Genomic DNA, 15445 nt, shown 5'->3' on the forward strand with positions numbered 1-15445 from the left:
TTTTTCTCAATTGTCATTTTCTTCATTTCTTTTGGGTTTGTTGTTGGAATATAATAAGGTTGTGCTATCTCCACATCCTTTTTTACTTCTCATAAAGATCATAAGTGAAATTTATAAACTTCAATGCTACCACATGCCACAGATTCAATTTAAATACATAAGACAATGAGTTGAATAAGAATGTTAATAACCGCCAGGACAATCCACGAACTCCAAATATATCAAGAATGAAGCCCAAAATGGTAGCACAAAGAAATCAAGAAAGCTTAACTTCAGTCAAATGTGTAGTTGGTACCAGAAGGTTAGGAAACAGAGGATGGTAACTTGAAATTGATTATCTATCACTCTAAGAATTACAAATTAGTAAGTTTTCAATTATGTGACAAATACGGATTCTAATTTCTATGTATATATAATTTTTTAGTTAAAATGATTATTGAGATTGGTATAATTTCTCATTTTGATTATCGTGATTTAAAATTAGTAGAAGTGGTCTTTGAATTTGTCAACCATCAATCATTTTGATCATTCCATGAAAATTTATGTTAAAATAAGGACCAAAATAAAAAAAAAATGTTTTTAATTTAATAAACAATGGGTCAAAATGATTTAACAAAAATTGAGAGTATTTTTGTTATTTTCATCCTTGTTTAATAGAGATTTTTTATGGAATGATCTAAATGATTGATGGTGGAGAAACTCAGACATGACTTCTATCGATTTCAGATTTTAGGATCCAAAATAAAAAATTATGCTAATATGATGGACCATTTTAGCTGAAATTCCTGCAAAATGACACAACCCTAATTGACCCCATTATATTTCTATTTTTAACATGAATGCTACCACTAGTCTTGCGTGGGCACGTGAGTTTTTTTTTTTTTGTTTTGTTTTGGAAACTGGCACGTGAGTTTTTTTGGTAAATGGATGCCACACTCCTCTACGCGTAACCGCGACCGACGTTCGCATTCTCCTGATATTATTGAATTATTAAAATAAAATCAAACAGAATGAGGCTTGAAGGCCCAAATACATCTTAGCAGTCGGCCCATATCCAACCCATTACCCAACCCGTTGGACACCCAAATACCATACGTGTCAGACCACTGTTGGCTGAACCGCTAAACCTAAGACTCATACAATTCAGTACAAATCAATGAATCTGGAGAGTGAGAGAAGAAGAGCCTGAGACTTTGCAGAACTGAAAAAGCAAAGAGATGGGTCGAACGACGTCGTTGATGCTCTGTACCCTCGTCCTCTTCGGAACCCTAACTCTCATTGAGGTAAAGTTTATGTTTTTGTTTAAATTTACAATTTTGATTCAATTGCATTTTCAAGGATCGATCTTTAAATTTTGTGTAAATTCTTGATCAGGCAAAGAAGTCGAAGGAGGATCTGAAGGAAGTGACCCACAAGGTTTACTTTGATGTCGAGATTTCTGGAAAGCCAGCTGGTATGCTGTTTAATTTGCAATAATTTTGTTAATGTTTAGAACAAATTCGACCCATTTGCTCAAAATTCAATTTAATTAAGGTATTATAATTCCCAAATTTGGTATTTATATTCGATTAACATGATGTGTGAGCTCAATTTGGAACCGAAAGCCGAAGGGTGATCATTAGAGGTGGATTTGTTTCTGTGGAGTTGGAGAAATGTTCTTGTGCATAGACTGTTGCAAATGAAAATTTGGGTGCCATAGTTTGATGAATTATTGGGATTTTTTTTTGTGGTGGTGCTTTTTGTTTCTGGCTAATCGGTATTGATACTTGTTTCGATCACTGTATTTCAGGACGGGTTGTGATCGGTCTCTTTGGGAAGGCGGTTCCCAAGACTGCAGGTATTAAATTGAATAATATTACTCCCATTTTGTGGGTTCTATGTGTTTAAACTAAAGCTAACAATCTCAGAACATTACTAATTCACTCCTTTGGTATTTCAGAGAATTTTCGAGCTCTTTGCACAGGTAACCAGTTACTCATCTTCGTTTCCTCGTATTAAGTTTAGTAGTTGATATGTAGTATCTACTTTTTGGGGTCTATCATCAGCAATGTATATGAAATGGTCCTTGGTTGAGGCCTTCAAGTTCAGTAACAACTCAGGAAGGATGCAAATATTTAGTTTTTACATAGAAATTTTCTGTATACTGCATTTCCCCAGAACATAGTGATTAGAAAGTTGTAAGAGTCAATAATGTTTTTAAAATTTTCATCCTTCTTTTCCCCCCATATATTTCAGGGGAGAAAGGCGTTGGAAAGAGTGGAAAGCCTCTCCATTTCAAGGGTAGCAAATTCCACAGGATTATACCGAGTTTCATGATCCAAGGAGGTGATTTCACACTAGGTGATGGAAGAGGGGGAGAGTCAATTTACGGAGAGAAGTTCGCTGATGAAAATTTCAAGCTAAAGCATATTGGCCCAGGTAGACAAATAACCCATCCCACCTGCCTTCTCTTCCAGCGGCATGGATGGCTACTGGCTAGCACCCAATATAATACTGAAGTTTGAACCTATATTATGGAGTGAACTAAGTGCTCTTTACTCTTTTGTACAGGGCTTTTGTCAATGGCAAATTCTGGTCCCGACACCAATGGTTCACAATTCTTCATTACAACTGTGACGACTAACTGGTAATTCTATGTGCATCCATGCATGCTTGAAAACGCGAATAATATTTCTAGAATGACTGTCTTATTCTGCTTGATGCATTGCTTTCTTAAATTGTATAATTCTGGCACTTGTTGGGTTTGATTAGAGGAAGCAATTTTGGTTTGCTTTCTTGTGGAGACCAATAGTGCTTACAGGGAACGCCTGATTCCCACTGTTCTGGTAAGAGTCGGGCAGCGGTCAGACAACCGTAGTGATGGTATCCACAGATGGCGGGTTCATTCTGTCCCCTTTTTACTGATTCCATATCACATTTCTTAAATTTCAGACCTTTACATTGTATAACACTACATTTGTGCTCATTTAAACTGGTGCTCAACTACCGATTTCATTAGTCGTTTGATCTTAAGACCTCTCGCTTAATACAGAGGCGGTCTACTACTGTTTTCAAATAACAACCATTGGTTTACACATGTATACTTGTCAAAGCTGAAGTTTGATTCCGTATTTGAATGTTTATAGGTTGGATGGCAGACATGTTGTATTCGGAAAGGTGCTCTCTGGAATGGATGTGGTTTACAAGATTGAAGCTGAAGGAAATCAGAGTGGCACACCCAAGAGCAAAGTCGTGATTGCCGACAGTGGTGAACTTCCTCTCTAGATGGTCCTTTCGTAGTCTCTCCATGTACCGAGTGACAATAACTGTTCCGACTTCTCGATTTTCGTCGTGTAAGACCGATGAAGATGTTATGGTTCACGTACTGATAGTGTTCTTACTTTAAATTCGATTAACATCTACATAATGTTCCCGTTATTTTCCCAAAACCCAAAACCCTTCATACTTTTAAGGGTTGAATCCCAGAATTGTTCCATATTAGTTGGGAAAAACGTCGTTGTGGCTGCCCTTGCAAGTTTCCAAGTCTGTGATAACAGTAAACCCTACTAGACGGGAGAAAAGTGAAATTAAAATTGAGTCATAGTTGCGTCAGTGTCTAAGCGACGGCTGTCATGTGTTCAAAAAATGGCTACCCTTTAAATCACTTACTCCTCCTAAGCAAAGCAAAGTGAATCTAGCGCATGACATGATGAAATCATCACTTGGTTGATTTACTGACGACCGACTTAATGGAACTTAAATAGACTGGTTACACTTACACTGCTAGGGTGGCGTATTAGTCTAATATCATAATGTCAATTAGGATAAAATTTTTGACTCATTCCATCTTAGTAGTCGTGCAACGTAACAATCGAGTTGTATGGCAATAATTTTGCAATGTGCCGCACGTCATCCCCAGCATTACATGAATACTAACATATACCTTATTTACGGAAATGATTCCCGCACTTTACTTTTAGCCTCTTGCACTTTTCATTAGTTTATCACTTGATTTCCTGTAATTAACTGGATCAAGTGGCTATAAACACGAGAAAAAATAAAGTCTGAAAATCATTTTCTTTCGTAGTGAGTATTAACGGTTTATGTTGTGAATCATGTGGTCAGTTTTGTTTTTAGAATATTTTAACAAAATACCAAATCCGGATTGCACTCTAGTCATGCTCACTACCTCACCCGCCCACAAGTTTCCTTTACTCCCCTTGACGCAGTCCACTCCGCCAACATATAACATGCACACATCATGCATGCATGATCATCTCATCATACACTCACCTGCTACTTATGTATGTATGCATGCATGCATGTCATCTTGCAACTAGGAACTTGACGCGTCATTTCTCCCGCTTTCATCCAACCACCGGCTGCCGTCCCCAAACTCTATCTTTTGTCCTCTCCCTCTTCGCTGAGCTGTTCCTCACACTTGCGCTCTCTCTCTCTGTCTCTCTCTCTCCCCCCTCCACTGGTCCCACACACGCACTCTCTCTCTAAAAGAAAAAAAGTCTCCGTTTCTTCTTCTTCTTCTTCCTCGTGCGATATAAAATCGAGCTACAAACCCCAAATTCAAGCTCTTTTTTCTCTCTCAAATTGCTCCGTGTTTGAGTCCTCTTCTCTCTCTTCTCAATCGAATTAAGTTTTATTAAATTAAATTAATTTTCTTACTTTTAGAGAGCCTCAGCCTCAGACGGCAGAGGATGTTGTAGGCCGCCCCTATTATTTTCTTGTTCCCTCCGTCGCGCTCAGCCGTTCACGTCTGGAGCTCCGCCGCCAGCTCTTCCATTCGATTACAAGGTATGTAATTTGGGCTTGGATTGAGATTGAGATTGCAATCGGGGGGTTGAGTTTTGGGAATTTGTTCATTTCGGGCTTCTGATTTTGGGAATTTTGTTGAAATTCATGTTGATTTGAAGTTCTCGCAGCTGAATTTGATGTTTATTTTTAGGAATTTTGAAATTCGTCTTCGAAGTCTGAATCTTTGTGTGTCAATTTTTGAAATTGATCTTTGAGGTCTGATCATTTGGTATTGCTGTGAAGAAAATCAAGCAAAATTATTTGATATTTCAATTTTTTTATGTTAAAAATAGATAAATTGAGGTAAAAATGCCTGCTTGGTGGGGAAGAAAATCAAGCAAGAGCAAAGAAGAGCAAGAGAAGGCAGTCCAGCATAAAAACCCCTACTCTAACCGCAACAGCAACAACTTTGTCATCAAATCTTCGACCAGTAACGATATTAAGAACAAGGAGAAGGACGAAAGGCCGAGGAGCTTCGATGAGCACGTAACGCGGAGATCACCCAGAGCCAGCAGGGAATTTGCTGGCGCTGTTGGTGTCTCTTCTTCTGGCTTTTTGGGTTTTGACTCAGACGGCGGTGAGAGAGCGGCTCATCCCCTGCCTCGCCCATCGGTATCATCCCTGCAGGGTTTGGCTTTGGGAAATGATCAGGGGAATGGGTTAGGATCTGGGTCCGCCTCTGTATCAAGCGTCAGCTCCTCTGGCTCTGACGATCCACTGGTTGCTCAATGCGGTGCTGCTTCCAGCTATAGGTTGGTTTTTTTCTCCACAAAACCCCTGCCTTTTCAGATTAGACATTTTTCTGTTTTTGCACAATTTCGGACTTTTGGCTGGTTTTTCATTCAATTGGAATCAATTCAATTTCATGCTTGTAAGAACTTTAATTCAAACGTTCAGTTCAGTTCCATTCCATATGTATATGATTTAACTGTTTCATTTGTGAATTTATTTTACTTATTGGATATCAACTTAGTATTCAGTTAGCTAAATACTCTTGCCCTCTCCATAGAGTTTTTCTGTCCAAATTTGAGCGACTGTCTACCACTTTCAGACTTATTTAGCATTAACCACATCATGATGATTGATTGTCTTTGTGTGAGGCCATTTTTTTAGCATTAACGACATCATGATGATTAACATAGTTATTTTAAGCTATAAATCTTACTAGAATAATTATTGACGTGTGTGTTTATGGTAAGAATTAGGACTTGGTACTATCAGAAGTCATACATAATATGTATTAAATTGATGGCTTTATTCTTATATTCCCACAAGATGATTGGATCATTGGAGTATTTTTGATGTGCAACAAGTTTTATATCTCAGATATAAAGAATAATGGCATGTTGAATCTTATCAATGTCCTATATTGTTCACAGATTTACTGGTGATCCAAAGGTCAGCATGATGCCGAAAAGCCCAGGTCCTAGGTCTAGGGGGCCAACTAGTCCAACATCTCCTCTTCATCCACGATTATGTGCCATGAGTTTGGAGTCTCCAACAGGAAAGCAAGAAGATGGCAAAAGTGTGTGTCATCCTCTTCCACTCCCTCCAGGTTCTCCAACTAGCCCTTTTGCCTCGCCCAGCAGTAGAACTAGTCCAGTGACTGAAAACTCAACTTGTGCGCTATCAAAGTGGAAGAAGGGAAAGCTTTTAGGAAGAGGGACCTTTGGCCATGTTTATGTCGGATTTAACAGGTGATTTTTACTTTTGTGGTTGGATTGATTGATAAAGAAAGTGAACAACCATGCTCGTAAGTTTTGGGAACTAAATTGAATATTTATTCTTTGGGCAAGGAAACAAAAACTTCAGGCACAAAAATGATTGTATGCCTGCACTTTGCACATTACCCTGGAATATATAAAGGAAACAAAATAGATTCCAAAATGAGGGTACCAAATAATTGTTTTGCAATAATTGGAGTGCAGACAAGATGCCTTCTTACCAAGTATGCATATTCCTTTTCCTAAACTTTTATTTGTGACGTTGACAGTGAAAGTGGGCAAATGTGTGCAATCAAAGAAGTCAGGCTTGTTACAGATGATCAATCATTAAAAGAATGTCTTAAGCAACTGAACCAGGTAACTTTGTCCAGCTAGCTCTGAAAATATCAGGCATGATGCTTTACTCCCATTGAGTTTGTCTTTCGAGCTGTCACTGAGCATTTACAGTAAATTTACATGGCTAGAAATTTCTCTTATCTGATTGTTGGTGCTGACTGGTTGCATCTAACTTTTTGTTGTTGACAGGAGATAAATTTGCTTAGTCAGCTCTCACATCCAAACATCGTTCGATATTATGGAAGTGAATTGGTGAGAGCTAATATACTGCTTTAAATGCTGATAAACATGCATGTCCATTAGCAATCAAAGATTAAAAACACATGCCATTGCCTGAACACATACATTGGTGTGGGGATAGGAAAAGAGAGCGATGGGTTATTTATTTTCAATTGAATGGGTTAGTTGTTGATTTGGACGTTGCATCCTAGCTTGATATCAACTTTGGTTTGTCTTTTTCAGGGTGAAGATGCACTCTCTGTTTATTTGGAATATGTGTCTGGTGGCTCAATTTATAAACTACTACAAGAATATGGCGCCTTTAAGGAACCTGTGATTCAAAATTATACCAGACAGATTGTATCTGGTCTTGCCTACTTACATGAAAGAAATACAGTTCATAGGTATACGAGTTTTAATACCTATAATGTCTTCATTATCGCCCTTTCCCTTATTTTCAGTCATGGTGGTCGGGCATATGAATACTTATCTTCCCTTTTTTATTGGTCGGCAATATTTCTTACTAAATCTAATTTTTATTTCTTTTCAGAATCCTACAATATTTTTATTCATCTTGTACCTTCCTAATTTGCACTGATAATAATTTATTATATCTTTTTAATTAAAGTTGTGGCAGTTGTATTATATATATTTTTAACCTTTTTACTAATTTGTTTTTCCTTGCAGGGACATCAAAGGAGCAAACATATTAGTGGGTCCTAATGGTGAAATCAAGTTGGCAGACTTTGGCATGGCTAAACATGTAAATTGCTATCCTCTGCACAATGAAGTCTTAGTGAAGTAATGAAGGCGTAGAATTGCTAATTTATCTCAAACATGAATGTGTCTAGGAAGAGTAAGAATGAAACTGTTAACTATACGATATGTCTTGGCATTCAGGAAACCAGGACAGATTAATTTCACAAGGATCTGTTTTCCTTTTGAGAAACTGCTAGAGGGAAAGAAATATAAGGTTTTACAGAGGGTGGTCTGTTGGATATTTATCAGGTGCTTTGGTTCAAGAGGATATTTTAAAATATGGAGGAGATAGAGTGGAGGTTATTGGGGATACAGTAAGATCAGACTACACTTTGGGTTTTGGTTTCTCCTCAATTTCAGGAGTTATTATTTTCTCTAATTTGCACATTGAATCGCAGTTAATAAGTTTCATCATTGTAATTCTTATCTGCTGCTTTATACATTAATGAGTTACCAATGACCAATAATGCTTGCTTCTTAGAGACAATATAAAGAGGGAAATCGTTTCGACGAACTTGAGCACATAGATTTAAGTATCTAAGAGTGGCATTTGACTAAGGAAATCGAAGAATAGTATGTAATTGTTAGTTTTCCTAGTCATTTTTCTAAATCAAATTTGAGAAATCTGATGATTTTATTTTCTGAATCAGATCACAAATTGTGCTTCAATGCTGTCATTCAAGGGAAGTCCTTATTGGATGGCCCCAGAGGTACTCTCTCTCTCTCAACATCTTTTTCCCTCTTTTTCTTTTGTATTGTTAGTATCCAGTTCACTGTAGTGGAATTTTCATGTTCATGAAATGTTAATTTCAGGTTGTAATGAATACAAACGGTTATAGCCTTGCCGTGGATATATGGAGCTTAGGATGTACAATTCTTGAAATGGCAACTTCTAAACCTCCTTGGAGCCAGTATGAAGGGGTACGATATACTGTTCAGAATCTAATGCTTTACAAGTTTCTTTGTTATCATCAGCTACAAAGTGTTTGTTGCACCAAAACTTGTTTCCTTACATCGGATTCAACAGGTGGCTGCAATTTTTAAAATTGGAAACAGCAAAGATATTCCACATATTCCTGATCATCTTTCAAACGAGGCAAAGAGTTTTGTGAAGCTATGTTTGCAACGGAACCCATCGGAGCGTCCTACAGCTTCTGGACTTCTAGACCACCCTTTCATTAGGGAGCAAACAACAACAAGATCTTCTAACATCAAAGTAACCAAGGATGCCTTCCCATATGCTTTTCACGGAAGCAGGACGCCGGTAAGGCCTATAACTTTCTACTGCGTTTTTTTAAGCTTTTAGTTTGTGGGCCAAATTACGAATTGATACTTGCTTTGGAGCTAGAAAGCGGCTATAGAAAAACCTATTAAACAATGGACAATTTTCAGGCAACATGGTGTGTGTGTGTGCGTGCATGCGCTTAATAGAAGGTTCTGCTTGCTTGAATTGTTTCTACTTTCTAGCATAAATAATGTTATATATTGGTCAAATCATTAAAACTAAGTGCATAATGTGTGAAGGAGGTGAAAGTGTGGAAATTTGTTCCTATAGAAAGAAGTGTGGAATTTAGTTTCTTTACTGGCCTATAGTCTTAAAGTGCTTGAGACTATTCGGAGAAGTTACAATAAAATGTAACTGCAATTTGTTGAACGAATTATTCGCATATTATCATCAATGTTATGTCTTGAATCGTTAAACCAGTATTTCCGACAAGTCTGTATCAAACTTGAAGCGCTTGCCCAACCTGATTTCATTTTCATTTCTTTCGTTGAGCAGCCAGTATTAGAGCTACACTCCAACAGAACAAGTTTCACTTTGAGTGATGCAGATCACACAGGAAAGCCCACAATCGCAACTTCAAGAGATTGGCGGAGCCCTAGGTAAATATATTTTCCTGTCATATACCCATCGATGTAGTCTGTTGAGCGTGTTATTACGTTAAATGACTCTTATCAATCTTGGATATGCAGCGAGAATATAAGGATGATTACATCTTTGCCTGTATCTCCTTGTTCAAGCCCCTTACGACAATATGGACCGACACACAAGAGCTCTTTACTTTCTCCCCCTCATCCAACTTATGCCATGATGGGACAAAGTAGTTACAATTTGAGCGACTACTCATCGTATAACAAGCTCAGTCCAACTACGTCGTACACTCTTGATCCCTGGCACGAAACAACGCTACTTAAAGCCCAAACGCTCGGCAGTTCTCCAAGAGCAAGACCCATTTGAATGTAAATATACTAAAGAGAACATAAATTGTCCATTGTCTCCCCCACAACGCCTGATGAACCGGAGTCGCGCTACTTTGAAAGGAAATATTCATTTCATGCGCTCCCCCCCTATAGCAATTTTGGTTGTTTATGTTGCTTTCCGTATTGTTATGTAAAAGGGAATTTGAAAACGTGGGAATCGATGGACAACTCTAAACGTGCATTGCATGGGGAAGATGGGGGACTATGCGATCCCGTAACGACGTATTATCCGCGTTGCTGTAAATGGAAGCCGGAAGCCGGTCTCTTTTGTAACATTTCATGTTTATACTCTTTGTTCATGGCGAAATGTACCCAATGCCGGAATCACACCGTTTTGGTGGGAGATTGGCAGCAGCCGGACAACCGTAGTGATGGTATCCACCGCGGGTTCATCGGTCCTTTTTTTCCGTTGCGTTCAAAATTCTGTTTCTTTTAACATCTGCATAAAAATAATATTACGTGGGTATATTGATGTGGTTGATCTTGAAAGTCCGACCTTGTTTGAAATAAGGAAACTTTAATGAAAAAGGATTGAGATAAGTTTATTTTAACAAAAAAATCGTCTTATAATTTTATTTAAAATAAGAAACCTGAAATTTAATAAAAAAGACAAAATATAATATAATAAGAATAAAAACTAAAGCCTCGTCGATAATAAAGAACCTCACGTGCAACACTAATTTTTCTTTTTTCCAGCCGATGCCTCTGACGGAAGTCTCATTCCGTCAGTCCATTCCATCAAAAAGTTGAATTTTTCCATTAGGCTTTGAACTGCGTGAAGTTTGTTGGGGCCACATTCCCATTAAATATTTGTTTGGTTATGTCCATGTGTCTGTCTGTCACATTTGTTTTCTTTTTTTCATGTGAGTCAAATCACCTTTGTTTTTTTGTTTGATTTATTTTTGGGCCAAATCACCTTTATTTTTTTTTATCTTCCTCACCCTTTTGTCACTTTTTGTATTTCCCTTATCAATGCAATTAGATGATATTATCAGGGAAATAAATTAAGTAGTTGCGAAGAATAAAGAAATAATTTAAAACTTGTTAGTGCTCTTCAAAATCCTTATCTAAAAACACCGTAGTGTAAATCTTGACTCATAAGACTGCAAATCTCCTAGTTTTAAAACTCATTATTTTGGTTCAGTTTCAAAATAGGTGTAATTTTGTTGCAGTTTCAAAAATAGTGTGTGTTATTTTGGTTCAGTTTCATAAATAATATTGGTTATTTTGGTTTAGTTTCAAAATAATATGAGTTATTTTGCTGTAATTCCAAAAATAATGTTTATTTTGTTTCCTTCTAGAAATAATGTAGATTATTTTGGTTTAATTTTCAAAAATAATGTGGGCTATTTTGTTATAGTTCTGGAAATAATGTGTGTGACATCCCGTCCCCGGATTATTAACACGTACGCGTGGAATTACAATTTTGCCCTAGTGTGTTTTTCGTCACGTTGTGGGGTTGTGTTGTGTGTTGTGGCATGTGTTGGGCCACACACACACCTGCACACTCTCTGCCCTTCCCTTTCCCTCTGTCTCTCTCTCCCGTGTCTCTCTTTCTCTTCCCCGAGCTCCATTCCTTCCTCTTCTCTCTGTAACGTACGGACAACACACAAAAGCACCCAAATCTTAGTAGATCGTGGAAACCAAAGACACCATTCAACTCGTGAGGTCGAGGTGAGCACAACCATACCATTTTCAGGTGAGGAATACTTCGTTTTCACGTCGATTCAACAATGGCCGATTTGGGTACTGTTCATGCAAAGTTTTTACATTGAGTTTTTGGACTTTTAAAGCTTGTAGATGTGTTCGTGAAGTTCTAAGGAGCATCGGAGTAGCTCGTTGGACAAATTTGGACGTCGGGAAGGCCTGGTTCGAAGTTGGCCGAACTTGGAGTTTTTGGACAGGTATAATCTCTTAGTTTTAGCCCTTAAAACTTGTTGGGATATGTTCTACTAGTCTAGGGCTTTCATTTGGTCCAAGAATCACGAAAAACGGTTGAAAAATGAGCGAGAAAACCTAAGTTGCAGGTTTTCCCAGTTTCCGGCGCCGGCGACGTCGCCGGCGATCGAATGAAGAAGGCGACGGAATATTCCGTCAACTCTGACGGAATATTCCTAACGCCGTTAACGGATCCGGTTAGATTTAACGGAATATTCCGTTAGTTTGACGGAATATTCCTGACGGCGTCTGTTGACACCGTCAGTGTGCCTGGCACGCGGCCGCGCGTGGGGGGCGCGTAGGTCCGTGCCTGTGCTGGAGCGTGGGGGCGCGTGTGGGGTCCAAAATTTTTTCTAAAAATATGGTTGTGATCCTGAGGTTGTGTAGAGCACGTGGGTATATTCATTTGTCCATTTTGAGCAATGTATGAGAAGTTATTACGAGAAACGGGTTATGTGCTTTAAAGTTAACGTTTTTATAGTTGTTTCGCATTTAGGTGACACGTACCCAGAGGACGAGCGTGCACACGCGAGACAGGGGGGCTATGACCCTTCTACATACCAGTGAGTGGGCTTTTGTTTTCCGTATATACCTATATACATATTAATTCCCAGAAATTAGTATAAATGCTTCGTTATATGCCATTTCTTTTATATAATTGGTGGTTATGCATGAGTAGTGGCATATACGTTTAATTACATATTCAAATACTGCATATGTCATATATAATTATATGTTGGTGCTGTGGAGGCATAGGTAAGTGCCAGGTAAGCGTTATTTAACGATTGCATTAATTAGTGGTTAGAGATGCTTAGAGAGCTCATAACCTGCACCCCCGGTGTTAGTGCTCCCGCCCAGAGTAGGGCACAGTCCTTCACGTGATGTTCACCTCCCGCACCACACGCTCAGCTTGGATCCAAGTTAGGTGCATAGGCCTGTCGTACAGACCACATTAGGTGGTTCCGACTCGTAGGTGACCCGCGATTATTCGCACAGCCTTCACGTGATCGTAGCACTAGAGCGTATGGATATGTTACACCCAGGCCTGTCGTACAGACCACTTAGGGTGGTTCCGACTCGTGGGCAGGTTTAGATATTGAGTTTGAGATTTGAGCTCTAGATGCAGCCGTACAGGTCACGTTAGGTGACTCCGGCTGCCAGATGTTATGACGTTGATATAATTTATACCTGGGCACTTACATATCATTATGAGGTTTTGACATGGCATATTCTTGAGCATGATTAGCATACCCTTGAGCATGTTTGGTATATCTATACATACGTATATATGTTTATTTTCTGGGAAGTATACAGGTTTTATGGCGAGGGGTTATAATGTATTTTGCTAAATGGTTTTCAAAGAGCTTTGTTTTTGCCCACTCACGCTTTTGTTTTGCGCCCCTCCAGGTTCTAGTTGCTTAGCCGTTGCGGTGGTTTCCCTTGAGAGCTTTTCGGCGTTCTGACAGACACTCCCTATTGTAGGGCCGCCTTCGGGCGTACTACTGTTATCGTTTTTGTTTGGACTGCTTTAGACCTGCTCTGATTTTGTATATCACTTACTAGCACATATTGGTACCTCGTATGCTAGTTTTGAATTATTCGTACTTTTATATTATTACTTTATTAGCTTCCGCACGTGCACATGGCTACGTCGCCTTTGTTTGACGGCCAGCACGCTCCGATCTCGGTCGGGGTGTGTCAATGTGGGCTATTTGGGTTTAATTTCAGAAATAGTGTGAGTTATTTTGTTGTAGTTCCAGAAATAATGTGGGTTATTTTGATTCAGTTTCAGAAATAATGTGGTTATTTTGTTATAGTTTCAGAAATAGTATGAGTTATTTTGGTTCAGTTTCATAAATAATGTAAGTCATTTTTCTGTAATTTCATAAATAGTATGAATTATTTTGGTTCAATTTCAGAAATAGTGTGAGTTATTTTACAGTAGTTTCAGATATAGTGTGGTTATTTTGGTTCAGTTTTAGAAAGTGTGGTTATTTTGATTCAGTTTCAGAATATTGTGGTTGTTTTGCTATAGTTTCAGAAATAGTATGGGTTATATTGGTTCAGTTTCAAAAATAATATAGTTATTTTGCTACAATTCTAAAAATAGTGTTTATTTTGTTCTATTACATAAATAGTGTGTGTTATTTTGGTTGTTTTCAAAAAATGGTTACAATCAATAATACTAAAACCAATATAAGAAGCCCATACACTACCTTATAGCTTCCACACCTTCTGACCATGCATATTTGAATAAGGTTGGCATTGTTGGAACCTATTACATTTTTACACAATTTTTTTTTTTGGTAAAAAAAAAAAAAAAAAACTCCCCCCCCCCCCCCCCCCCCCCCCCAACATAAAAACAAGGTTTTTTTTCCTTCTAAATTTTTTTTATTGTAAATCAAATCAATCACTTTATTAGACTACCATATTTTATTAAATCTACATTTTTAAAATAATAAAACTACTCTCTAGAACCCAGGTGTTCTTTACATCCATCATCCTTTTCTATCTTGGTCCTTCTCTTTCTCTCTCTAGCTTTCTCCATCTAAGTGTCAACTTTCTACTGCTGATGGGCGGCATATTGCCGAAGCGCAGCATCAAACCTTCTATAGATGACCACAATTCATGCTAGAAACATTAGAAGGGCTTGGATATTTATAAAAAAAAAATTTTAACGCAGAAGCATCAGCACAGCGCTGCAAACCAAAAGCAAACCCAGATTTCGGTAGGGTCGAAAGATCAGAGGGGCGGAATCCTCACTCTCACTGTCAATTTCCGACGAGTAAAAGGGTGGCCGCCCTTCCTCGTCCCTCTGCTCACTTCTCTTCGACAATGGAGGAGCTGCTTCATATATTTGCTTGGGCACCTCAGGGCTCAAACTGTCGCAGGGTACGAAAACGGAGATTGGGTAGAGAGAGAGAGAGAGAGAGAGAGAGAGAGAGAGAGATTCGATCAATTCAATTGCAAAATGGTGAAATTGGAATCGAATTGAGAATAAAAACAATAGCAGAGATTAGACGAAGAGATCGAGAAAGGGAGAGAAGATTAAACAGGCAAAGACTAGAAGTCAAGGGTAAAATTGAAAACTAATTGCTTGGGCCAATCTTATTGGGCGATTTAATGTTGGATTTGTGCTAACCATAAAATAGAAACTGAAGAAAAGTTAAAAAAAAATTTCTTTTTAACGAAAAACCCTTAAAAAATATAATGAATAGTAATAGAGAAAGATATAAATATGTTTTTCGTTAAAAGTAAACAATACCGAGAATGTTTTATTAAACATCCTTTAAATAAACTTATACCATAATTTTTTTTTTTTTTAAAACTTAAAGATTTCAAGTATTTTTTATTAATTTTCCTTTAAAATAATTCCAACGTTTCATATTGGTCCCCTCCAAAACAAACGTTAATTTTTA

General features: G+C 38.0%; 2 protein-coding genes across 3 annotated transcripts; both read left to right on the forward strand.

Moving 5' to 3' along the window:
- The first annotated feature begins 1127 nt into the window (after window positions 1-1127).
- On the forward strand, window positions 1128-3417 carry LOC137714103 (peptidyl-prolyl cis-trans isomerase CYP19-4). Its single transcript, XM_068453392.1, has 7 exons — window positions 1128-1283; window positions 1375-1453; window positions 1790-1837; window positions 1940-1963; window positions 2236-2418; window positions 2551-2626; window positions 3126-3417. Exons 1-7 carry the CDS (start codon window positions 1218-1220, stop codon window positions 3262-3264), a joined length of 615 nt encoding a protein of 204 aa, XP_068309493.1. The 5' UTR covers window positions 1128-1217; the 3' UTR covers window positions 3265-3417.
- A 1032-nt stretch (window positions 3418-4449) lies between these two features.
- Window positions 4450-10237, forward strand: LOC137715611 (mitogen-activated protein kinase kinase kinase 3-like). 2 transcript variants are annotated; one of them, XM_068454955.1, is made up of 12 exons: window positions 4450-4788; window positions 4940-5540; window positions 6168-6485; window positions 6782-6869; window positions 7038-7100; window positions 7311-7471; window positions 7755-7830; window positions 8477-8536; window positions 8640-8747; window positions 8854-9090; window positions 9607-9710; window positions 9801-10237. In XM_068454955.1, the coding sequence occupies exons 2-12, from the start codon at window positions 5098-5100 to the stop codon at window positions 10063-10065; spliced, it is 1923 nt and encodes a 640-aa protein (XP_068311056.1). In that variant the 5' UTR covers window positions 4450-4788; window positions 4940-5097; the 3' UTR covers window positions 10066-10237. The 2 variants fall into 2 exon arrangements, with proteins under 2 accessions (XP_068311056.1, XP_068311055.1); XM_068454954.1 differs by having other exon boundaries at window positions 5082-5540.
- Window positions 10238-15445: the final 5208 nt, after the last annotated feature.

This window comes from Pyrus communis, chromosome 14 (assembly GCF_963583255.1).
Source record: "Pyrus communis chromosome 14, drPyrComm1.1, whole genome shotgun sequence".
Classification (NCBI taxonomy): Eukaryota; Viridiplantae; Streptophyta; class Magnoliopsida; order Rosales; family Rosaceae; genus Pyrus; species Pyrus communis.